We start from the raw sequence: 27,415 nt of genomic DNA, 5'->3' as shown, positions 1-27,415 counted from the left end.
CTCTACTTGTGGCAAGTGGGGGCTTCTCTTGTTGTGGAGCATGGGCTCTAGGCACACAGGCTTCAGTCGTCGTGGCTAGCGGGCTCTAGAGCGCAGGGTCAGTAGTTCTGGTGCACGGGCTTAGCTGCTCCGCAGCATGTGGGATCTTCCCGGACCAGGGTTCGAACCCATGTCCCCTGCATTGGCAGGTGGATTCTTAACCACTGCGCCACCAGGGAAGCCCCTGTTAAAGTGTTCTTGAAAAGAAGGAAAAAGTGCAAAGACAGTGTCATTAGTGTAAGGGTGACAAAAAAGTCAGTAAAAAAAAAAAAAACCAAAAACAGGGCTTCCCTGGTGGCGCAGTGGTTGAGGGTCCGCCTGCCGATGCACGGGATGTGGGTTTGTGCCCTGGTCTGGGAGGATCCCACATGCCACGGAGCGGCTGGGCCCGTGAGCCATGGCCGTTGGGCCTGCATGTCCGGAGCCTGTGCTCTGCAATGGGAGAGGCCACAGCAGTGAGAGGCCAGCGGACCACAAAAAAAACAAAAAAAAACAAGAGTTATGGAACTTATTACATTTATTATGAGTTTGGTACTGCTGGACGGTGTGAAAATGATTCTTTTTTTTCTGGGTTTCATTTTTTTAATTGAAGAATAGTTGATTTACAATATTGTGTTAGTTTCAGGTAAACAGGATAGTCTTTTTTTTTTTTTTTTTTTTTACAGATTATATTCCACTATAAGTTATTACAAGATATTGGGTATAATTCCCTGTGCTATACAGTAAACCCCTGTTGCTTATCTGTTTGATGTATTAATCCCATACTCCTAATTTGTCCCTCCTCCTGCTCTCTCCCCTTTGGTAACCATAAATTTGTTTTCTATGTCTGTGTGTCTGTTTCTGTTTTGTATATACATTTATTTGTATTATATTTTAGATTCCACTTATAAGTAATATCATATTTGTTTTTCTTTGTCTGACTTATTTCACTATGCATAATATTCTTTAGATCTATCCATGTTGCTGCAAATGGCAATATTTCATTTTTTATGGTTAAATAATATTCCATTCACATCTTCTTAATCCAGTTGTCTGTTGATGGGCACTTGGGTTACTTCCATGTCATGGCTGTTGTACATAGTACTGCTTTGAACACTGGGGAGCATGTAACTTTTCAAATTGGTGTTTTCATTTATTCCAGATATACACCCAGGAGTGGAATTGATGGATCATATGATAGTTCTATTTTTAGTTTTTTAAGGAACCTCCATACTGTTTTCTATAGTGTCTGCACAAATTTACATTCCCGCCAACAATGTACGAGGGTTCCCTTTTCTTAACATTTGTTATTCGTAGACTTTCTGATAAGTGGTTCTGTGTCAGTCAACTGAAAACTCAAAATGAAATAAAAAGGTCTCTAACTCCCATAAAACACAAAAATTCTTTTCCTATGGTGTGTATAAATGTGAAAGGAAAAGCAATAAACATATTACAAGATATTATTTAAAAAATCTTCATAACATAACATTTTTCTTCAGTGTGCATGAAAAACCATAAGCCAAATTCAAACATTAAGATGTCTGATTATACTAAAATTGAGAACTTCATTAAAGAACACTTTATGAAAGCTAACAGCAAGGCAAAACAGAAAAAGAGTTAAGTAAGCACTATACATCAGTAATAAAGAAAAATACAACTTAATGTAAAAAAATCAAGACTTGAACAGACATTTTACAAAAGAGAAATTCCAACTAGGCAATGGAAAGTTCTTAAAATCTTCAGCGAGCAGAAACATGTAAATTAAAACTCCAGTGAAACAGCACATGCCTACCAGAATGACTAAAACTAGAAAGCCTTACAATACCATTTATTGGAGAGGATGTAGACTAACAGAAATACTCACATGTTGTTGGTAGGGCGTAAATTGGTACAACCTCTTTGGCAAATTATTTAGGATTATTTATTAAAATTGAAGATATTCATATTTTATAACACAGCAATTCTACGCCTAGGTATAAAACCAACAGATATTCCTTCACATATGCATTGATGTGTGTGTTCAAGAATGTTCATAGTATTAACACATATTAACCCCAAATTTGAAACAACATATGTCCACCAACAGGAGAATGGATAAATAAGTTATTGTATGTTCATTCAATAAAATACTATATAGCAATGAATGATTACAAATGAATGACTACATTTACACCTGACAATGTGGTTTAATATCACAAATATACTGATAATTGAAAGAAGCCAGATACAAATATGAATACAAATATATTTCCAAAATGAGCTAATCTAAAAGATATTGTTTTAGAGGCATCCGTGGAAGGTAAAGAATAGCAATAGCAAAAAAGAAAAAAAAATTAAAAGTAAACATGGTTCTTAGTTTTATAGAAAAGTAAGAAGCTAGTTACTGCGTTAAGGTCACCCTGGGAGTTTCTAGGTTCTATTTCCTGACATGGGTGTGGTAGCTAAGTGGCTATTTGCTTTATATTCATTAATTAATCTTTAGTTTTATGTTCTTTTCTGCATGTAGGTTTTATATTTTACAATAAAAAGAAAATTAGAAAGCCGTATCTGCTCTCCCCACCCTTCTTGAAATCAAAAGAATGAATGGCCTAAGCAGACCAAGCTGCCCTGCCCCTTCCATCTGATAAAAGGGAAATGACATGCCTGAATCAAGGGCTGCTTGTAATAATAAATATCTTTTGCTTCTTCCTGATTCCTGAGCAGTCTTCTTGGTTTGATTTTACTTCAGAAGCAGATTGGAGAAAATGATGGCTCTAAACCTGAAACACCCTAGTCTTGGAACTCTGTGTTGAGTTCAGATAGGAGGAAATTGTAAAGATCTCCAAAATTATTGGACTTTTTTTGGGTTATAGTTAGAAGACTGTCCTTCCTTACTAAAATTCCACAAGCTAAGTGGATAATGGAATGTAGAGGAATTGGTTAGCATACTCTCACCACTGTCACAATCAAATCATACATATGCTTCCCTGGATTCCAGGGAGTTCTAAGGAAGTCATGTAAGTTGTCCTTTGTCTTTCCTTATACGCTGTATCCCCTCCCCTGTAATGTACCTGCCCAGTGTCCTCATGCCCTGCTAACACCTCACTAGCTGTTATCGTGTTCCGCTACATACTAGAACTAAATCAACTAACTGCAACTTAATCCGTACCGTCAGACCCAAGTATTTATCTTCATTGTACTGAATCTATTGCTGATCTCTCTCAAGAGTTCATTATGTTGTAGGAAATTTCTTGTACCCCAACCCAAAGCATTGCAATCTTACTTGGCAGCAAGATTTTATATCTAACCGCAGTCCTGAATATTCTGAGCTTGCTGACCTCTTTCCTTCCTATGGCTCCCCTGGGTTATAGACCCCATAGTGGTAATGCACCCAGAACTTGCATCTTCCCTGGTGCCCCAAGGCTCTATAGATACAGTTGGCTGTCTGTATCTGTGGATGTGGAACTCTTGGGCACAGAGGGACGACTGGGCTGCGCCATTCTATATATGGGACTTGAGCATCCTCAGATTTTGGTGTCTGTGTGGGAGGGCAGGAGATTGGTGGGGGGCAGTCTTGGAACCAATATCCCATGGATATCAATGGACAAGTGTATACAGAAACTCTTAAATCATAGCTACACGTTTCGTGTCACTCTGGCACAACTTGTTCCAGCAGAAGCAGCGTTCGATTTTTCCAGTTAGTGAGTCTAGCACCAAATCCTACACATTATTATCCAGAATGAGAGTGAATGATCACACTCACCTAAAAGATCCTAAATGACTTGGCTTCATTTCCTCCAATGCTCTTTCTCACGCATTACACCAGCTAACCTGGATTCTTTGAATACTCCATGTGCACACAGATACCTTCTTGACTCACTGCGTTGCTCACATCCTTCACATCTCTGCTCAATTCTCACCTCCTCAGTGGGAAATTCCCCAACCAAACTACTTAAAAGTGCAACCTAACACACTTACTAGGCATTCACTGTTCCTTATTCTACTTAATTTTTCTCTACAGCACTTATTATTATCTGACATACTGTATTTTTACTTGTTTATTATGTTTTTCTCCCACTAGGATGTAATTTCCACTATGATAAGGATTTTTGCTCTATTTTCCTTTTTCACTTATATATTCATAGCACAAAGAACTGTGATGGACCCACAATAAACTGATCACATGTAAATGTGTTAAATTAATGAAACATAATTTGCATGAGGAATTAATACCAGAAAAACTCATCTTTTAAAAAATAGCATTTATCTTATTTTCAATTCAAATTTTGAGTCACTTTCAAAGGATTTTATAGGAGATTTTGTTTTACATAAGTGTTGCTGACCTGATTATATTTACTTTGTGATTCTTGGGTGCTTTTCTTCTCAGGTTTAGGCATTAAAGAACCCTTGGGACATATAGATTTCTATCCAAATGGAGGGAAAAAGCAACCTGGCTGTCCTAAATCAATTTTTTCAGGTATACCAATAGTATTTTAGAATAAATTGTGCATGAGTCAAAATAATGAAAGAAAATCAGTTTACTTTTTTCCCTTATTAATCTGGGGGCAAGATTTTTTTTTATCACCATTGCTCATGATTCAGGAGTTATTGGTGGAAAATGGTTTAATGTGATCCTTCTCGGTTCATAAATGTTACCAGTAGACATCCCATTTGGTTATGGGTGTAACCTATTACATTATAGTCTCAACAGTTTTAGTTTATCGTTTTAAACATTAGGAGAAGTTATAAGTCAATGAAGAAGCATGTATAGCAAAGTTATATAATGCAAGTTTGGCTTCAGGATTTAATTTTTACCATTACCATAGTATTGTACAAACACAGATTTATGAACTTCTGCACTTGGTTATTCTGCACATAAATAACTGAGCAACGTCTCCAGGTGTGGAATCTGGCTCACTTCAGAGCGATGGCAAAAAAATGTTCTGAGGTCTACAGTGGCAACCAGTCACGTACCACATCATTAAAGGCCAGGGCAACTAGAGAAGTTTGGTTAAAGGGATAGGGATGTGAGAAGTTAGGAAAGGAAAGAGACATGATAAAGTCTCATTCGTCTCTGACACTGAATAGAAATGTTAAGCGTGAGAGTTTAGAAGGGAGATATGTGTACACTAGTTATTAAATATGGTAGCACTGTGTGTAGAGTTTGTTGAATAATTGAAATTAAACATTTTTGCTGTGTTATTACTTTAGAAAAATTTCTAATAAATCTCACGTAAAAGGCATATTACATTTAAGTTTTAAACGGTAACATTTGTTTAGTTGCCTGAGATAAAACTGCATTGCAGTCAGCACTTTGATATTCATACAGTGCACAGCGTTAGGCAGAACTTAATATTTCTTTTTCCAACTTACTTGAACTTGGCTTAATACATCTAACTGCTTGACTTTGAACACTTAAGGACTTGAATTTATTAAATGCGACCATCAGAGAGCAGTTTACTTATTCATGGCAGCTTTGGAAACAAGCTGCAATTTTATTTCATTTCCTTGCCATTCATACAAAGATTACAAGACTGGTTCGTGTGTGGATTGTGCCGACTTTAAGGAAAAATCGTGTCCTAAACTAGGTAAGAGAGATTATCATACTTACTATACTTCTTTGTGGAAAATGAACAATGTAATTTTGTTAGTATTTTCTGCTGGAAGCTTTCATACTTACTTGTGAATATGCTATTAACATTTTATGGAAAAATTTTCTGTGGAACAGAGAAAATAGTTATTTCCTACTAAATATTTTTCAGATTCTTAGTGAGAGGAACTTGGTCAACCTCCTTTCTGTGTTCCATGTTGTGGGCACACTTGGTCGTCTCATGATGATACTTTTCTTGATTCACAAAAGGATCTCACTATTTAGCATCCATCTTTATTTCCACTAAAGAAAGAAACTTGTGCATTCTTAGTGGTACTGAGGGTTTTGTTTGTTTGTTAGTTTGTATTTTTAAGGGAATTCTTAACAAGTGAAGAGGTGTGAACCATGGTTAGCTTTTCATTTGCTATTAGCAAGTAGATATGAATCATGCATGGTCCACACCATCTAAATCAATAAACTTAAGAGCAGTTAAGTGTTGCAACTTTTGATAACTAAAGCCTGCCAGTGGGAAATTATAGAGAAAAATGAATCCATATAAAAAATAGAATGTTAGAGCTGGAAAGAATCTCAGAGGCTGTTTGTTCAGGGTTTGCCAAAGACAATACCAGACCCCAAGCGTGTCATGGGCATGTAGACATCTGATCAGTATCATGATAGGCTCTACCAGAAATGTTTCCAAAGCCAAGTAACCTCAATGAAATGGGTAGCAATTACAAAGGCTGAATTAAACAGCCTCCTGCGGTTTTCTTTCACAGGAGGTTTATACTAATATACTAGAGAATTGCTAGAAGAGGCAGGCAATATGCAGGCTTTGCATGACTTATTTCCTCATAGACCCCTTCTGTCCACAAAATATCTTGTGGGATTAGTTTTCTTCAGTCCTCATGTTGGGGATTGCTTTTCTGGTCCCGTTGCTTTTCCATATAAATGAGGAAATTGTGACCCCGTGTGAACATATGGATTGCTGAAGGGCACAAGTGAAAATGGGAGTTAAATCTCTGAATTTTCAATTCAGTATTCTTTCTACTGCATTCAAATTTCAAATTCGGAGGTAGCAGTGTGGAAACAGACACATACATGAAGTAGCAAGCATATTAAATATGTGTGTGTGTATATGTTATATATTCTGTATGTACAAATATTGTTTGTATCTGAAATATATATTATACATACAATATATAGTGTACATAGATGCTATCTATAATATATACATTGTATATATAATGTATACATATGCATACTGTATCTGTATGAATGTGTATATAGGATAATTGAAGGCTGTGCTCATGGAGCTAAATTCTGTGTTCAAGTTTTATCTAATCAATTTATTCTGCTGAATTAACTGAAAAGAGTTTCAAGTAAAATTCTGCATTTGTAATAGTAAAAACTTATACAAATGGACTTTAACTATATGGCATATGCAAAGCTCTGATAAGGTTTCCAGGGAGTAGATTTATTTGTGACTCTTGAATTTAAGAGTTGTTACTGTAGTTGAAATAAATAGAATGTGAAATTATTTGAAAAATGATTTTTAATTATAAAAATTCATAAATTATAATAATTATCATAATACATTGATCCTTTAGTTCTTTTAGTGATTTGATATTTTTGTATGCTATTTGATAAAAGTCCAATTACTAATATTCTATTTCTCAAATCTCAGGTTATCAAACTGAGCTATGGAAAGATGTTTTAAAAGAGAGAATAGAGAACAGAACTCTCAGGACCACTGTGTTTTTGGATACTGTTGGCACAAATCCATTCTGTAGTAAGTTAACATTTTTAACAAATGAACAATTGATTAGTTTTATATAGTAATTCATATTTTTATTCAAAATTCAAATCTCAAAATGTACTTTCAAGGAACTTTAAATTTTGTTAGAGCCAGTTATACAAATTCAAATAAGGACTTAATTTTTGAATAAAATGAGCATATGCTTTGGGTAATATTCTTCCAAAAAAATCAAGGTCTTTTTTTTTAACCCCCAATTTCCATGATTATTCTTCCCACGTTTAGAGTTATGTCAGCATATAACAGCTTACAGAGTTTAAGACATCTGTCGACACTATTACCACCCTTTCAGAAACTGAAACTAAATTATATAAATACAAAAATATGCAAGTAAATAATAATCTTCCCAATATATTTAGACAAGAGGAAAAAATTTGAAGAACAGAAGAGAATCTCAGAAATGTAATAACTAATTAGATTTATGAGGAGCTATTTAAAAAAGTAAAATTATTCTGTTTGGAGAGCAAGATCTTAAAGTGCTTTATAAATAAAAGCAAATCCTATGATATGAAGAATCTTATGAAATAAGTTTCCAGTCACTGACATTGATCTTGGTTACTGGGGAATAAATATTTAAAATAGACTCTTATTACTTTAAAATATTTTAGGTCAGTTATTGCAGATGTTTTGCAGTCAAAGTTATTATCAATTTTTAAGATACTCTTTAAACATTTGTGATGTGCCCTGTCATTCAGAATTGGGCTCATCCATTTTTTAATTTAAAATTTTTATTGAATTAAAATTTAGATTCACATGCAGATATAAGAAATAATGCAGAGGGATCCTGTGTACAATTTATTCAGTTTTCTTCAGTGGTAAAATTTTGTAACACTATAGAATAAGTGGAGTATCATTACCACATTATATTGATATTGCTAGAATCCATCCATTTTATTTATATTTCCTCACTGGTGTGTGTGTGTGTGTGGGTGTGTGTGTGTGTGTGTGTGTGTGTGTGTTTAGCTCTGTACAACTTAATCATCATATAGGGCTCTGTATCTATCACCACAGTGAAGATATTGGACAGTTCCATCACTACCAGACCCTTTGGGTGGCACTTTTATAGCCATATATACCAGCTTCTTGTCCTGCTGTTTCTAATCCCTGACATCCATTAATACACTCCTAAAATTTTGTCATCTTGAAAATGTTATATAAAGGGAATCGTTCACTATGTGACCTTTTAATTGGCCTTTTTAAAGTCAGCATGATTCTCTGCAGGTTCATCCAGCATGTATCAATAATTCATTCCGTTTTATTGCTGAGCAGTATTCCACAGTACGTACGTACTGCAGTTTGTTTAATCACTCATCTCTTGTAGGACATTAGGCATGTGTTTAGATTTGGCTATTATGATTAAAGTTGCTATGGATATTTGTATAAAAGTTTTTGTGTGAATTTAGGTTATCATTTCTCTGTTAGAAAGGCCCAGGAATACAAATGCTGGGTCAGAAGTTAATTGTACATTTAACCTTATAAGAAATTGAGAAAGTGTTTTTCAGTGTGGCTGACCATTTTACATTACCTGCAGCAAAGTATGAGTGATATAATGAGTGACTTCTTACTAGCATTTGGTGTTGTCATTATTTAAAAAAATTATCCTTCCTGATAGGTATATAGTGATGCCTTGTTGACGTATTAATCTTTGTTGCCTTAATGGCTTATGAGATTGTGTATCTTCTCTGTATATCCTCTTTGGTGAAGTGTGTCTTTTGCTCATTTTCCAATTGGAGTTTTTTTAACTATTGAGTTTTGAGGATTCTTTATATTTTTTTGATAGTAGTCCTTGTTTCCTTGTTGAAGATTTGGTTTGCAATTATTTTTTCCCAGTCTGAAACTTGACTGTCTTTTCATCTTCTTCACAAGGGCTTTCACAAGGGCAAAAGTGTTTACTTTTGATGAGGTCTAATTTATCATATTTTCCTTTCATGTACTATGCTTTTGGTATCTAAGAATTCTTTGCTGAGCCCTAGGTCCTGAAGATTTTCACCCCCAATTTTTTTCTAACAGTTTTATAGTTCTGTGTGTTCCTTTAAACATAGACAACCTTGTTTTAAATTTATATTGAAAAGTACATACCCTAGAATATCTAAAATAATCATTGCCAAGAAGAATAAAGAAGAAATAATCAACTTCACCTTTCTTCTGTATCACATCTCTTTTTCTGATTCTCTTCTTCTGTCTTCCTCTTCTACCTTTAAGGGTTTGTGATTACAATCTTTGGGACTGCATTGGGCCCACTTGGATAATTCAAGATAATCTCTCTATTTTAAGGGCAGCTGATTAGCAATCTTAATTCCATTTGAGATCTTAATTATCCTTTGCCATTTCAGGTAACATATTCACAGGTTCCAGAGATTAGGGCATGGACATATTTGGGGAGGTCTACCACAATTATAATATGCATATGTGATTTTTCACAGTTTACTGGTATCATCATTTACCATGTCAAGTGAAATGTGGGAACTTCACTTCCATTTAGGTTATTTTATATTCTCCACTTATATATATCATTGTCTTGAGTATCGGATCATGTGATAATTTTTACTTCAAGTATCAAATATGATGTATAAATTCACAAGGATAAGGATAATTTATTGTACGTACCCATATTTCTTCTCTTCCCATTATTACCTTTTTGTTTCTGATACTCCAAGATTATTTATTTCATCAATTCCTCTGTGTTCCTTCTTACAATATTTAAGAATGGGTCTGTTAAAGAGAAATCCTTTAAGTTTTTCTTTGTCTGAGAATGTCTTTATTTCTCCTTTATTCTCAAAGGATAGTTTTTCTGGGTATAAGATTTAGAGTTGAGTTCCTTCTTTTAGCGCTTGAAAAATGCCACGTCTCTTCCTTTTGGCTTCTGTGGTTTCACATGAGAAATCCATTGTAACTCAATTTGGTGTTCTCCTGTAGATAACACATCATTTCTCTTTGGCTGCTTTCAAGAGATTTTTCTTTGTTTCTAGGTTTCTGAAGCTTAATTATAATTCTTTTGTTATACTCCCACAGGTCCCTGAGGTTCTGTCCATTTTTTTTCTCAGTCTGTTTTCTCTCTGTTTTCAGGTGGAGTTTTAGGCAGATCGATCTGTTCTCCAGTTCACTGATTTCTATCCTCTTTCATTTCCACTCTGCTATTGAGGCTGTCCAGTGAGTTCTGTATCCATTATGGTATTTGTCATTTATGTAGTGTCTACTTTTATTTTCTTTTATAGCTTCTATTTCTTGGCTGAGATTTTGCTATTCCTTCATTTTTTTTCAAGCGACTCTGACTTTGAAGGATTTTTATGACAGTTCCTTTAAAATCCTTGTCAGATAATCCCAGCCTCTGATTCATTTCAGTGCTGGCATTAGTCGATTGTCTTTTCTCACCAGAGTTGTGATTTTCTTTGTTCTTGGTATAATGGGTAATTTTCAATCACATCTTGGACATTTTCTCTATGTGACAATTTGAGTCCTGTTTAAATCTTCTATTTTAGCAGGAGTTATATTGTTTAGGTTTTGGCTTTATGTATTCTGAGACTGTGAGTTTTAGCTATGTAAAGCTTCAGGATTATCATATTTTCCTGGTGATTCGCTTTACTTTGCTCTTTTTTTGTGCTTCATAAATAAAAATGCATGATTTTTTGCCTCACAGACTATTTTATCAGATTTTATCACAACAACAATTTGTCTCATAGAGCCTTTGAACCTTGTGTCTTCTTTTCTATCCTCAATATTATATTCAGTAGTATTTTATTTCACTTATTTAACCATAAGCAATTATTATGAATATTATAATTAATCAAATGCTCACTTATATTTACCAATTTGTTTTCTACATTTTATCTTGTCCTTTCCTCCCTTCCCAACTCCTTCCTTTGGGATTTAATTTCTATCTTGCTAAAATAGATCCTTAATGACTTTTCACTAAGTAATGTTTCTCAGTTTGTTTGTTTGTTTCCTTGAAAATGTCCTTATTTTTTTCTTACTCTGGAATGTAAATTTAGTCCGGAATAGAATTCTACACTGAGAGTTTTTTCATTGAGTACTTTGAAGATATTAATTCTCTCATTTTAAGATAATTTTCTTTTCATTTATTAGCAGTCTAATTGTCCCCTGCAGATAATCTATATTTTTCTTCTGGCTAAACTTATGTATGTATTTATTTATCCATCTATTAATTTATGCATGATTTGTTGCTATTTTCTAGTCTCAGTGGTCAGTTCAAGTCTCTATTAAAGAAAAAAATATTTGTGTTATTTCAAAATAAAGATTCATGTCACATTTTAACAGAAAACTCTCATCAGTCTGCTCTTCTTCAAAATTCTCCCTTCAGAACATGGATTTTGTTTTTTCCAGAATTTAGGTACCATAATACTGGAGGATTTTTCATGTAAATTTTTGGAGGTCCTTAACCAACGGGGACTGTGTTACCTGGAGTTTTATTTAGTCTTAAGGAATTTATTTTTCCACTTAAGACCCATACACAACCAGTAGGAAGAATTTTTCAAGTTTCTCTTTCAATGACAAAGCAGAGAGCTAAGGTCCCTGACTGTGCAATGTTTTTCACTGTAGCTCCATCACTTAGTGTTGTCTCCTGCTGTACCATGGAAATTGACACTTCATCCTTTGTCTCCATGCTACACCCAGTTCTCAAGTCCCATGCAGATCCAGGGCTTCAGTTTTTCTTAAGCCTTGCCTTTAATTTCTCTACATTGCTGTCTCCTGATATTTTCTCTTCCTTCATCTGAGCTTGGTTGTGTTTTCGATTTATACCCAGAATTTCTATACACTTGTAGCAGGAGGCAGGCTTATTATGTAACATCTCAATATATCATACTGCCAGGAATCATCTGAGCAAGCATGAGCACCCAGTTTTTTGGGTGAGGGAACCAAAGTATTTTATCTAAAGCTGGGCAGTCACTTCAAAGTAAGAAGTGTTCCTTTATGTCTTTTGTGTTAGCAATTGATGAGGGTCAATTATAAATCCATTACCTTATTTGAGGTAGTACTAAGCATCTGGCATAGGCAAGAAGTTACTCTGGGCTGTTTAGTAGCAACATATAATGGCTAGCATGCACAATTTTAGTACATATGTATTTCACAAGAAAAGTTCATCTATCCCATGTTCTGTTTATATACATTGTCTTCCAAGAGTTTTGCACAATACTGGGAAAATTCACGGAGAGTAAGAAATTTCTGTGTACACCAGACAATATCAGGTATAGGGATGAGTTCAGTATCTTTGCCTCTGAAAGATATATCAATTTTTTTTGTACGGGAATTTTGAAAAAGAACTACTATGAGCTCACTCTGTATAGGACTGTCTAATTTTACAGTCGTTCCAAAACAACCAGTGAAATTGGGAATTATATTTGTCAAGCAAATTTAGCTAGGACTATTAATCAGATAATTAAGGAACCTTATCATATTTACCTTAGATGTGCTATTGATAGAGAAAAATTGTTTAATTGACCTAAATTCTGATATTTTTCGATTTGCAGACAAGTTAGTATTTACTAATTATTTGACCAACTTTTCACCATACCCATGACTGTCTGGCAAGCTTTTATTCCTCATTTTCAAGACCAGTTAAAAATTAACAAGAGGGAATTTCCCTGGTAGTCCAGTGGCTAAGACTACATGCTCCCAATGCAGGGGGCCTGGTTTGATCCCTGGTCAAGGAACTGTTCGCAACTAAGAGTTCGCATACCACAACTAAAGATCCTGCAGGCCACATGCCACAACCAAGACCCGGCACAGCCAAATAAATAAATGTTAAAAAAAGATTAACAATAGGTAAAATATATTACATATGTACTAAATGAGTGCCTCTCAATATTATTTGCAGATATTATATATGTCTAGATTACATAAATATATATTTACATTCATATCTCCACCAAACCAAAGTTAAAAAATAACATGAATTGCATTCCATATTTTTGTTTTGTAGCCTATTATTTTGTTCTCAGTATAATTGTTCTGGATAAAACGATGAAGGATGGCTGTATTACATTTAAATTATTAAACCAACTTGGAATGGTTGAAGAGCCAAGGCTCTATGAGTAAGTAGAATTTAGTATCTTTTTGTTTTGTAAAATATGTTTTCTCAAGCTTTTGGAGGATAATCTAAATAGTACAAATTTTCTATGCAGTGAGTCTTAAACTGTTAAATATTAAATGGATCTCTGGTGTCATATTCTAATTCATTCATTCTATGGAGGGAGATGCCGAATATGAAAGAAACTAAGTAACTTGTTCATGTGATACATCTAGCTACTACAAGAGTTAGAAGAAGAGAAGCAACTTTCCACCTAATTTTGAACACAGATAGAATGCGTTGTAATAACTAATAATATCACCCCATAATATTTTATTACTTTAAATTGCTTAGAATTGTGTATATATGTATATACCCATGCACACATATACGTATGATTCATCACTTATTCTTATCAGACACATGGTGATCCAAACTGAAATAGCAATGTTACCGTGCTCAAGGAGGTCACAGAATCCTGGAAGAGACTAATGCATAATTACAGCTCTGAGTAATAAGTTTTATAGTGGCAGAACACTTATGTGCTATGGGAGTACAGAGGAAGAAGCAAGGAAGCATTTGAAAGGGTGGTATTGCAGTCAGGGAATGGGAGATGGTGCTTTCAAAGGCATGGATAGGTAAGTACATGAGTTCATTAACAGCACAGATTGCAGTCCTAGAGCAGTTGTTTCAAACTTGTTCAGAAGGCAAACAAACTGTGAGTCTTGCTTTCCTTTACAAGAATCATGTTCTATGCAGAACACCATGAAATACTGATGCATTTTTATTCAAACACTTGATTAGTGCATTTTTCATGAATAATGTAAAATATAAAACCCATACGCATGGTAAATCTACCCATCTAAGCCTGGCCAATGGCTTTCTTGTTTTTCTATTAATAATTCTTTGCTAATAAATTTATACATGCTTTAGGATTTTAACCCTTTTAGATGCCAGGAAAGTCAGAGACTTTTTTTTTTTCTGGTACGCGGGCCTCTCACCGCCGCGGCCTCTCCCGTTGCGGAGCACAGGCTCTGGACACACAGACTCAGCAGCCATGGCTCACGGGCCCAGCCGCTCTGCGGCATGTGGGATCCTCCCGGACTGCGGCACGAACCTGTGTCCCCTGCATCGGCAGGCGGACTCCCAACCACTGCGCCACCAGGGAAGCCCAATCAGAGACTTTTAAATGATCTTTTATTTCCCTTTTCAAAATTAGAAAAGGAATTTTTTTTGCTGTAGAAAATGTGTTATACAGTAGAAAGTGAGAATAATCTATAATTACATTGTCCAGGGATATTCACATTTACTATTTGGTTTATAAACGTTCCTCTTTTTCTTCCTCCCCCTCCTCTTCCTTCTCCTTCTCTTCCACCTTCATCTCTTCCTTTTCCTCCTCTTTCTTCTTCTTCTACATGCCCCTGCACATGCATACATTATTTTTTTACTTAGCAAAATTAGGATCATTTTGCAAATGTGTTCTGCATTCTGATTTTTATACTGAATGCTACAGTGTGATCATTTTTTCTGTGTCACTAAAAATCACTTACACATCATAATAGGATGCCAAATATATTAATATGCCAATATAGGATTTTAAACAGAGAGTGTCAATATTGTGTATTCAGGGTAGAATGACTCCCCAGATGGATGAGTAATGGGGAGATTAGTGTGGAACAAGTCCAGAGTGGTTGCTATTGTAATAATTTATAGGAAAGATAATGGAGGCTTGGATCGAGTCAGTGGAAGTGGGTTTTTAGGATTTAGAGTAGATTTGTTTTTGTGATTAATTAAACATGTGAAAGTGAAGGGAAAAAACCCAATCTGGAGTGACTTTGAGTTTTAAGCTTGGTGACTATTTGAATTATGGTGCCATTTACTGAGCTAGGAGATACATGGAGAGGAGCCAATTTAATCATTCAATAAAATTTCTTGAACTGTACTAGAAATTAAGGACAAAATTTTGGGAAAATTATAGATTTCTGTCCTTTCATAATTTTTGTCTAGTAAGCAGTTTGCAAATACATAATACAAATAAAATGATGATGTTCATCATTCCTGTTTTCAAACAATTTTTTTTCTTTTTTTTTTTTTTTGCGGTACATGGGCCTCCCACTGCTGTGGCCTCTCCCACTGCAGAGCACAGGCTCCGGACGCGCAGGCTCAGTGGCCATGGCTCACGGGCCCAGCTACTCTGCGGCATGTGTGATCTTCCCGGACCGGGGCACGAACCTATGTCCCCTGCACCGGCAGGCGGACTCTCAACCACTGTGCCATGAGGGAAGCCCTCAAACAATTTTTAATGAATATCTATACTGAGCTAGGCACTGTACTAGGTGCTGAATATACTAGGATGAGAAAAACAGACATGATCCTACCCTCATTAAATTTACAGTCTAATGAGGGATATAAAATAAATAATTATAAAAATATGTAAATAAATGTCTGTGAAAAATGTCTTGAGGCAAATTATAGTATATACGGGAACACAGAATAGGTAATGTGAAATAGTTAGTGGGGTCACTAAAACTTTCTCTAACACCTTTTTATATCAGTTGAGACCAAAAGGAGGAGCAGGAGTTAGTTGCTCTGCTGCATTCTGGGCAGAGGGGCCAACAAAGGCAAAACTCCTGAAGCAGGAGAAAGTAGAGTCCATTTTGGGAGCTGAAGGAAGTTTATTATGTCTGAGAACAGAGGCAGGGAAAGGAAGAGAATGATGAGAGAGGTAGAAAACACTTATATTTTGTAGGAATTAGAACCTGTAGGACATGTTCAAGGATTTCTATTTTATTCACTTGGCAAATGAAAACCAATGAAGTGTTTGCGCTGGGGCAGTCTGGTTGGAGCCAGGACTGGATTATTATTTTGGAAAAACAATTTGACCACAGTGGATTGGAGAGGGAAAAGACAGGATGCTGTTGCAAGAATAAAGACCAGGAACAATGGTGCCCTGAGATAAAGTGTTTACAGTGGAAATGGAAAAATGAGAATGAGGATGGATTCAAAGCAGATTCAGGATATTTCACAGCCAGCAGACACATGGGATAGATTAGATGTAGGAGTTAAAGAGAGGATGGGGGGACCTTCAAGATGGCAGAGGAGTAAGACGTGGAGATCACCTTCCTCCCCACAAATACATCTACATGTGGAACAACTCCTACAGAACACCTACTGAACACTGGCAGAAGACCTCAGACTTCCCAAAAGGCAAGAAAATCCCCACGTACCTGGCAATGTGGATGACAGGGTCCATGTGCCTGGCCATGTGGCTGACAGGGTCTTGGTGCTCCAGCCTGGTGTCAGACCTGAGCCTCTGAGGTGGGAGAGCCGAGTTCAGGACATTGGGCCACCAGAGACCTCCCAGCCCCATGTAATATCAATTGGTGAGACCTCTCCCAGAGATCTCCAACTCAATGCTAGGATCCAGCTCCACCCAACGACCAGCAAGCTGCAGTGCTGGAGGCCCCATGCCGAACAACTAGCAAGGCAAGAACACAACCCTACCCATTAGCAGAGAGCCTGCCTAAAATCATACTAAATTCACAGACACCCCAAAACACACCACCGGACATGGTCCTGGCCACCAGAAAGACAAGACCCAGCCTCATCCACCAGATCACAGGCACCAGTCCCCTATACCAGGAAACCTACACAACCCACTGAACCAATCTCACCCATTGGGGGCAGACACCAAAAACAATGGGAACTACAAACATGCAGCCTGCAAAAAGGAGACCTCAAACACAGTAAGTTAAACAAAATGGGAAGACAGAGAAATATGCAGCAGATGAAGGAGCAAGGTAAAAACCCATGAGACCAAACAAATGAAAAGGAAGGAGGCAGTCTGCCTGAAAAAGAATTCAGAGTAATGATAGGAAACATGATCCAAAATCTTGGAAATAAAATGGAGAAAATACAAAAAACGTTTAACAAGGACCTAGAAGAATGAAAGAGCAAACAAACAATGATAAACAGCACAATAAATGAAATTTAAAATTCTCTAGAAGGAATCAATAGCAGAATAACTGAGGCAGAAGAACGGATAAGTGACCTAGAAGATAAAATAGTGGAAATAACTACTGCAGAGCAGAATAAAGGAAAAAGAATGAAAAGAATTGAGGACAGTCTCAGAGACCTCTGGGACAACGTTAAACTCACCAACATTCTAACTGCAGGGGTCCCAGAAAAGAAGAGAAAAAGAAAGGGTCTGAGAAAATATTTGAAGAGATTATAGTTAAAAATTTCCCTAACATGGGAAACATCTCAAATAAACAACCTAAACTTACACCTAAAGCAATTCGAGAAACAAGAACCAAAAAACTCCAAAGTTATCAGAAGGAAAGAAATCATAAAGATCAGATCAGAAATAAATGAAAAAGAAATGAAGGAAAGAATACCAAAGATAAATAAACCTAAAAGCTGGTTCTTTGAGAAGATAAACAAAATTGATCAACCATTAGCCAGACTCATCAAGAAAAAAAGGGAGAAGACTCAAATCCACAGAATTAGAAATGAAAAAGGAGAAGTAACAACTGACACTGCAAAAATACAAAGGATCATGAGAGATTACTACAAGCAGCTCTATGCCAATAAAATGGACAACCTGGAAGAAATGGACAAATTCTTAGAAAAGCACAACCTTCCGAGACTGAACCAGGAAGAAATAGAAAATATAAACAGGCCAATCACAAGCACTGAAATTGAAACTGTGCTTAAAAATCTTCCAAAAAACAAAAGCCCAGGACAAGATGGCTTCACAGGCGAATTCTATCAAACATTTAGATACGAGCTAACACCTATCCTTCTCAAACTCTTCCAAAGTATAGTAGAGGGAGGAACACTCCCAAACTCGTTCTATGAGGCCACCATCACCCTGATACCAAAACCAGACAAAGATGTCATTAAAAAAGAAAAGCACAGGCCAATATCACTGATGAACATAGATGCAAAAATCCTCAACATAATACTAGCAAACAGAATCCAACAGTACATTAAAAGGATCATACATCATGATCAAGTAGGATTTACCCCAGGAATGCAAGGATTCTTCAATATATGCAAATCAATCATTGTGATATACCATATTAATGAATTGAAGGATAAAAACCATATGATGATCTCAATAGACGCAGAAAAATCTAACAAAAGTTAACACCCATTTATGATAAAAACTCTCCAGAAAGTAGGCATAGAGGGAACCAACTTCAACATAAGAAAAGCCATATATGACAAACCCACAGCCAACATCATTCTCAATGAAAAACTGAAACCATTTCCACTAAGATCAGGAACAAGATAAATTGCCCATTCTCACCACTGTTATTCAACATAGTTTTGGAAGTTTTAGCCACAGCAATCAGAGAAGAAAAAGAAATAAAAAGTATCCAAATCAGAAAAGAAGAAGTAAAACTGTCACTGTTTGCAAATTACATGATACTATACATAGAGAATCGTAAAGATGCTACCAGAAAACTACTAGAGCTAATCAATAAATTTGGTAAGGTAGCATGATACAAAATCACTGCACAGAAATCTCTTGCATTCCTTACACTAATGACAAAAAAATCTGAAAGAGAAGTTAAGGAAACACTCCCATTTACCACTGCAACAAAAAGAATAAAATACCTAGAGATAAACGTATCTAAGGAGACAAAAGACCTGTGTGCAGAAAACTATAAGACACTGATGAAATAAATTAAAGACAATACAAATAGATGGAGAGATATACCACATTCTTGGATTAGAAGAATCAACATTGTGAAGATGACTATGCTACCCAAAGCAATCTACAGATTCAATGCAATCCTTATCAAACTACCAATGGCATTTTTCACAGAACTAGAAAAAAAAATCTTAAAATTTGTATGGAGACACAAAAGACCCCAAATAGCCAAAGCAATCTTGAGAAAGAAAAATGGAGCTGGAGCAAGCAGGCTCCCTGACTTCAGGCTAAACTACAAAGCTACAGTAAACAAGTCAGTATGGTACTGGCACAGAAACAGAAATATAGATCAATGGAACAGGATAGAAAGCTCAGAGATAAGCCCACACACTTATGGTCACCTTATCTTTGATGAAGGAGGAAAGAATATACAATGGAGAAAAGACAGCCTCTTCAATGGGTGGTGCTGGCAAAAGTGGACAGCTTAAAAGGGTGAAATTAGAACACTCCCTAACACCATACACAAAAATAAACTCCAAATGGATTAAAGACCTAAATGTAAGTCCAGACACTATAAAACTCTTAGAGGAAATCATAGGCAGAACACTCTATGACATAAATCACAGCAAGATCCTTTTTGACCCAACTCCTAGAGAAATGGAAAAAAAAAAAAAACAAAAATAAACAAATGGGACCTAATGAAAGTTCAAAGCTTTTGCACAGCAAAGGAAACCATAAACAGGACGAAAATACTACCCTCAGAATGGGAGAAAATATTTGCAAATGAAGCAACTGACAAAAAATTCATGTCCAAAATATACAAGCAGCTCATTCAGCTCAATATCAAAAAACCAAATAACCCAATCCAAAAATGGGCAGGAGACCTAAATGGGCATTTCTCCAAAGAAGTTATACAGATTGCCAAAAAACACATGAAAGGACGGTCAAGATCACTAATCATTAGAGAAATGCAAATCAAAACTCCAATGAGGTATCACCTCACACCAGTCAGAATAGCCATTATAAAAAACTCTACAAATAATAAACGCTGGAGATGGTGTGGAGAAAAGGGAACCCTCCTGCATTGTTGGTGGGAATGTAAATTGATACAGCCACTATGGAGAACAGTATGGAGGTTCCTTTAAAAACTATAAATAGAACTACCATATGACTCAGCAATCCCACTACTGGGCATATACCCTGAGAAAACCATAAGTCAAAAAGAGTCATGTACCACAATATTCGTTGCAGCACTATTTACAACAGCCAGGACATGGAAGCAACCTAAATGTCCATTGACAGATGAATGGGTAAAGAAGATTTGGCACATGTATACAGTGGAATATTACTCAGCCATAAAAAGAAACGAAACTGAGTTATTTGTAGTGAGGTTGATGGACCTAGAGTCTGTCATACAGAGTGAAGTAAGTCAGAAAGAGAGAAACAAATACCATATGCTAACACATATATATGGAATCTAAAAAAAAGAAGGTTCTGATGAACCTAGGAGCAGGACAGGAAGACATAGAGAATGGACTTGAGGACACGGGGTGGGGGAAGGGTAAGCTGGGATGAAGTGAGAGAGTAGCATTGACAATATATACACTACCAAATATAAAATAGATAGCTAGTGGGAAGCACCTGCATAGCACAGGAAGATCAGCTCGGTGCTTTGTGACCACCTGGAGGGGTGGGATAGGGAGGGTGGGAGGGAGGGAGATGCAAGAGGGAAGAGATATGGGGATATATGTATGCATATGGCTGATTCACTTAGTTACACAGCAGAAACTAACACAACATTGTAAAGCAACTATACTACAATAAAGATGCGAAAAATATTTTTTTAATTAAAAAATAAAAAATAAAGAGAGGATGATCTCAAGGGCAAAGCCTGGTTGTCCATTTTGGGCAATAGATAGTGGTGCCATTTAAAATTATAGGAAAATTTCTAAGTTTTAGGGCAGCAGTGTCCAACCTTTTGGGCACCAGGGACCGGTTTTGTGGAAAACACATTTTCCAAGGACTGCGGGGGCACGGGGGGAGTTCAGCCGGTAATGCTAGTGATAGCTTAGGTGGTAATGCTAGTGATGGGGAGCGGCAGGTGAAGCTTCATTCGCTCGGCTGCCACTCACCTCCTGCTGTGTGGCCTCGTTCCTAACAGGTCATGGACCAGTACTGGTCTGCAGCCCGGCGGTTGGGGACCCCTGTTTTAGGGTTTTTGTTTTTCTTTTTTGGTGAGAGTTGAGTGTTGGGGAAGATGTCATTAAATTTGAACTTAGTGAGCTTTAGGCATCCTTGAGATATCCAAGTAGACATGGTAAGTAACAGCGGGTATATGTGTCTGGGTCTCATCAGACAGGGCTCAGCTGGGGGCAGAGGCTTGGTGGAACACACAGTTGGTATTTGGAACCGGTGGAGCAGATGTGAGTTTTGGGGGGAAGACAACAGGTTTCCATCTGGATATGTTGACTCTGAAGTATCTCTGAGAAATCTAGATAAGCTCTTGGACAGAAATTAGAGATATGACCAATGACATTATATTCTGTGAAAGAGGAGGTAGTCACTGCCACAGGGAGCAGGGATGGGTTTTGAGGGGAGTGATAACAACCTTTTCTGGATCTAGAGGCTGTGGGAGAATCAAAAGTAGAAGAGAGCAGGGACAAATATAAGATGGCAGAAGTGCTGGCTGTCCCACTCGTTGCTTTTCAGCTATTCTATGTGTGATAGTTGCCTTTGCTCAAGTTAGTCATTGTTGCCTCAAAGGAAGAAATTATTTCAACAGATTTTTTTTTCAGTTTCCTTTCCTCTTCTTTTTCTTTCCCTTTCCTTCTCTTCTCTCCTTCCTTCATCCCCTTCCTTCCTTCTTTCCTTTGTATCTTCCACCCATCCTCCATCCCTTCCCCCTTCCCTTTCTTTCCTCCTCCTCCTCTTTCTTACCTTTCTCCTCCTCATACTCCTTTGCTGTTTCCTTTGGAGTCAGGCAGACCCATGAAGTGATAAAGTGGCGCAGGACAACAAAGCATCACTGTCTGAGGGCTCCGTCTATTCAAAGAACGGCGATAGTTGTTCAGGGGCCTATAAAAAGAAGCATAATGTGACTTCTCTAATCTTAGTATTATGCACAATCTAGATACCAAGTCAGAAAGACAAGATGTCCCACTTTTTCTCAGAAAAGTTTTCCCAAACTATTTGAGTGTGGGGATATATATATATTATTATTATTTTATTTTGTTTTTAATTACTGTTTAAATTATTTTAATTAATACTTTACCACATATTTTATTGTTTGGCCTTTTCCCTATAATATTGGTATTTCTATCTAATGTTTATAAGATTGTATTGATTTTGAAGTTGTATTACATTTTGAATTACTAATATGATGAGATATGAAATTTTCTGTTTAGGAAGAACAGATTATTTTATAAACTTCAAGAATTCAAGATTCTTGCTCAGTTTTTAAATGATGTTGTAAATATTTCAGCCATTAGTTTGGCATATTTTCAGAGCTCAAATCAGCAATGTTCCACATGCAGATACACTATTCAGCGTCTCAAGTTAAAATCACTTACATATCCAGAAAGGTAAGAAAACTAAATTTTGATTTCAATGTTATCTTTTAAACTTGAAAATATTGCTTTGCTAAGGAGTGGTTTAAAAATTCATGTATTTGAATATCTGTTTATTGTATTTTAGATTGTATTTTATATAAATGTTGGAATATCTAAAAGATACAAAATTTTTTTTTGGCTTAGATGAGATTTATTTTGGAATTACATTACCCAAGCAAAGAAAAAACACAATCATTTCACAAGACACAATAAACATGAAAAAAGTGAGACAAATGTCTGCCTTAGAACTTTATCAGTCATTTCAATGGGTTTCTGGATTGCTAGAAATCTCTCTTCTTTGGTTGACTGCAACACTTTATCTCTGTTTATGTTCCTGTATTTATATACTTGATTTCCCAATTACCTTTTTGTGAATGTCGAACACAGTAAATAAGAATTTCTGGAGAATAAAAATAATAAGTGGTAAGCATATGCATTTAGATGAGGTCTACTTCAACAAAGGAGAACTGGGAAAATTCTTTGAAGTATGTTATTTTGTAAACTTTTGGTATGAGAATATTTAGTCATTCAAAAGTCAATGAGTGGGGACTTCCCTGGTGGCACAGTGGTTAAGAGTCTGCCTGCCAATGCAGGGGACACAGGGTTCGAGCCCAGTCCGGGAGGATCCCACATACCACGGAGCAACTAAGCCCATGCACCACAGCTACTGAGCCCGAGCACCTCAACTACCGAAACCCATGGGCCTAGAGCCCGTGCTCCGTAACAAGAGAAGCCACCACAATGAGAAGCCTGCACACAACGAAGAGTAGACCCAGCTCGCCACAACTAGAGAAAGCTCGCACACAGCAACGAAGATCCAGCACAGCCAAAAAATAAAAAAAAATAAATAAATTTATTAAAAAAAAAACAGTCAATGAGTGAAATGTCATTGTAACGGAGAGATAACTTGCACTATCATATTCCCCTAGTCTCCTCCATTAATACCTGTCTGAGCCTCAGGATGCTGAGTATGAGTAAAGAAGTGTAGTTGTTATAGTTTTACATGTTCTGTTTCTGGCCCTTAAATGTAAAGGATTTATATTGTTCTGGAATGTAGTCTTCTCCCTGTATATCATAACTGGAAAGAGAAACAAAAGAGTTTCTTCCTCAGTCTAGAAGAAGCATATGCTGTAAGTCTTGGCCAGGCATTAGCTAGAATCTTTGTATATAAAACAGCACATGAGCTCACTATGAGAAAGAGAAATTTAGTTCCATACATCTGTACAGTAAAAGCAACCAAGGATAATGTATATATGGGCAAGTGCCAGAGCTGGACACTCATCTCTCGTTGTTCAAGCAGAGGTGAACAGGAAAAACACAACAACAAAATGGTGCCTAATTCAGCATCAGCAGCATGAGAAAGATCCAACAGTCAAGATTTAGAAATAAGGTTGACTTTTTAAAAGATTTATTACAGGAAATTTCACAAAGAATTGCTTGGTGTTCTCAATAATATTTAAGGAAACAGTAATCCGTGAGGGAACAAGTGAAGAGCAAGATGATCAAGCAACTGGCCGTGATTAAATGGAACTGAGACTTAAGAAACTAAGGTCAACATCAAATTTAGTGTCAACATTAAAAACAAGAAAGAGTAGAATTATAATGTAGAAAACTCATTTTTAATAACCTACAGAATAAGGTAATATAATAGAGAAGACTGAGGAATAATTTTTTTGGAAAATAATTAAAATGAAAAAATGTAGATACCTAGTATTGCTGAAGAGGAGACACAACAGAAGAAGTAACTACAGATCTGATGAAAGGAATCTCTCCTCAACTGAAGAAGATACAGATCTCAAATTGATAGAATGAACTAAGAACCAGGAAACTAAAAGAGAGCAACATTTAGAGCCACTCATATATTTTATTGTTAAGATTGAGTGATAAGTATAGAATTCTGCAAGTATTCAAAGACTTCATGGAATGGAAGATTTAATGCTGTAGCAATGGCAATTCTTATTAAACTCACCTGTAAGTTTAACATGACTCCCGTCAAAATCTCCAGAAGAGATGGCTTAGCTCTTCCTAATTAACTTGGAATAACAAATTACTGAGATGAGCCAAGAAAATTTGAATGAGAGTCGTGTTTATAACTTTAACTATGAAACAGAAAAGCAAATTCCAAAACAGCAACAATTTAAAAAATTTGATACTGGCAGAAGAATATATATGCATTTAAGGGAGTAAAAGGAAAACTCCAAAACGTAATTTTGTAGATGATGTGAATAACCTTTCAAGTAATGACACAACAATAAATGACAACTGAAAAAGAGTTTAATGTCTTAATTATAACATATTCAAAATTAGTTATAGATATAGTAACATATTAAATATAAAACAGTAAGGAGAAAACATAGGCAAATGTTTATGTATGCAGAATAATGACAGCCAAGACAGAGAAACTAAATGGAAAATATTAATCAATTTGCCTCCATACAAATTAAAAAAATAAAATCTGTATGTCACAAACATTAACAAAAACAAAATAAGAAAACTTATAATGTGTGGGATACAGAATGGCTTTAAATTATTTACATATTAATACATTTTATAAAATTACAGAAAGACACATCTCAGTTAAAACATAGAGAAACATCTTTTTAGTTGCCTTAGTCAAAAAACCTGGGTTCAGCATAGACGTCTTTTTCTGTCACACTCCACATCCAATCTAAACATACCTTCTAAACATATCCAGTATTCAACCACAGTCTCAATAAAAGCCAAAGCCCTCACGATGGTTTACAAATCCCACCTGACTCGGGGGCTACACCTCCACTATCCCATACCTCTTTGACCTCAGCTCTTCCTTCACTGAACTGGCTCTTTAGATCCAGCATTGCAGGCCTCCCTGCTGTTCCTTGAACAGACCAGGCAGGATCTTTCTTAGAACCTTTGCACTGGCTGTTTCCTCTGCCTGAAAATTTCCTTCCCTAGAAGCCTAACTTTCTCTTCAAGATTTTGCTCAGATGTCATTTTTTCAATATAGCAATCCTACCACTCCTGATCTCCCTGACCTTGCTCAAGTTTTGTTTTGTTTTTCCTCATAGGACTTATAGGTAGTATACTACATACTTATTTATTATGTTTGTTGTTTATTGGTTGTCTCTCCCCATGTAGAATTTAAGTTCCTTGAGGACATTGATTTTATCCATTTTGTTCACACAAGTACTTCAGCTGTGCCTGGTACAAAATAGACACTAAGTGAATAGCTGAATGAAGAACCATAGAAATAAATTGACAAAGAGCAGTTTAAAAAATTAAAGGAATAAATGGCTAACATATTTTAAAATTTGTAACCCCAATAGTATTCAAATAAATTAAAATTAAGGCAATGAGATATATCTCTTCCCAAGTTGGAAAAAGAAAAATATCTGTTGTTGCTGAAGTTATACACAAATTTCCACTGTGTTTCACTGCTGGTAGGTGTGTAAACTTATAAGCACATTCTGGAAAGTATTTAGCAAAATATGTCAAGAATCCTCAAATGTTAATACTTCTAGCCTGTTATTTCTTCTTCTAGAACTTATACTTCAGAGACCAGGTAGCATAGGGTAATGTTCAGAGTGCCTGAGTTTTCACTTTAGTTCAGTTCCTTGCTAGTTCTGTGACCTTCTCAAATTATTTCATCTTTCTGTGTCTCAGTTTTTTAATCTGTAAAATGAGCATAGTGATAATCAACTTCACTACTAAGATTAAATATTGTAACATTTATAAAGGATATAAAATATTGTCTGACATAGAATAAGGGTTACACAAATGTTTGTGAAATAGATACAATATCAGAAATACACATAAATATTTGTATAGAACTCTTTTCACAGTCTGATTTATAATGCTGAAAATTAGAAATAAATTAACTGCTCAACAATGAGGCACTTGATAAATTTATTATGGAATATCCACAATATGAAATGTTAGGCAATCATTAAAATGGCAAAATTACCATAACATAATGGTAATGACTCATTTTAATATAATAAAAATATATGTATGCCATAATTAGAAAAAAGTTAATGAAATTATTTCCTCTTATAAAGGGACCTTGATAAATTAAATTTATACTGATACTAAATGAAGGACTTTCTTAAGAAGTTGTAATCTGCTGTATACTTTAACAATTATTGCTCTTCTTGGTTACTATGTAGAAAAATTAGCATACACTAAAAACTGTAGTGTTTACAAAAAGTGAAATTTGAATATTTTAATATTTAAATAAGAAATTGTTTTTGGATTTTGAAGTTGATGATGTGATTTTAAAATTATTTCTATATCTACCTCTTGAATTTTTAAAACTTATAGACTCCTTAAAAACAAAAAGGCAAATAATAGTTTGTGGTAATTATTAGAATTGAGATCTTTGGTTCCTCCAAAAAATCACTGAGGATTTTATATTTTATCTTCAATAAGTAGTTATCTGATTTATAGCTCAAAAAAGAATAGATAGTGACTTCCCTGGTGGCACAGTAGTTAAGAATCCGCCTGCCAATGCAGGGGACATAGGTTCAATCCTTGGTCCAGGAAGATCCCACATGCCATGGAGCACTAAGCCCGTGTACCACAACTACTGAGCCTGTGCTCTACAGCCCACAAACCACAACTACTGAGCCCATGTGCCACAACTACTGAAGCCCGCATGCCTAGAGCCCACGCTCCACAACAAGAGAAGCCACCACAATGAGAAGCCCGCACACTGCAGTGAAAGCATTGCTGCAACTAGAGA

At 36.0% G+C, this 27,415-nt stretch overlaps 1 protein-coding gene across 1 annotated transcript in view; it reads left to right on the top strand.

Annotated features, from left to right (window-relative positions):
- The window catches only part of LIPI (lipase I), a 68,580-nt gene that overhangs the window by 28,894 nt on the left and 12,271 nt on the right, over positions 1-27,415 (top strand). The window contains exons 6-10 of the mRNA XM_065875891.1: positions 4,385-4,474; positions 5,418-5,585; positions 7,272-7,376; positions 13,339-13,450; positions 22,492-22,668. Coding sequence (XP_065731963.1) covers positions 4,385-4,474; positions 5,418-5,585; positions 7,272-7,376; positions 13,339-13,450; positions 22,492-22,668 — 652 coding nt within the window. The remainder of the gene's footprint in view (positions 1-4,384; positions 4,475-5,417; positions 5,586-7,271; positions 7,377-13,338; positions 13,451-22,491; positions 22,669-27,415) is intronic.

This window comes from Phocoena phocoena, chromosome 4 (assembly GCF_963924675.1).
Source record: "Phocoena phocoena chromosome 4, mPhoPho1.1, whole genome shotgun sequence".
Classification (NCBI taxonomy): domain Eukaryota; kingdom Metazoa; phylum Chordata; class Mammalia; order Artiodactyla; family Phocoenidae; genus Phocoena; species Phocoena phocoena.
This window is presented reverse-complemented; position numbering and strand designations above follow the sequence as displayed.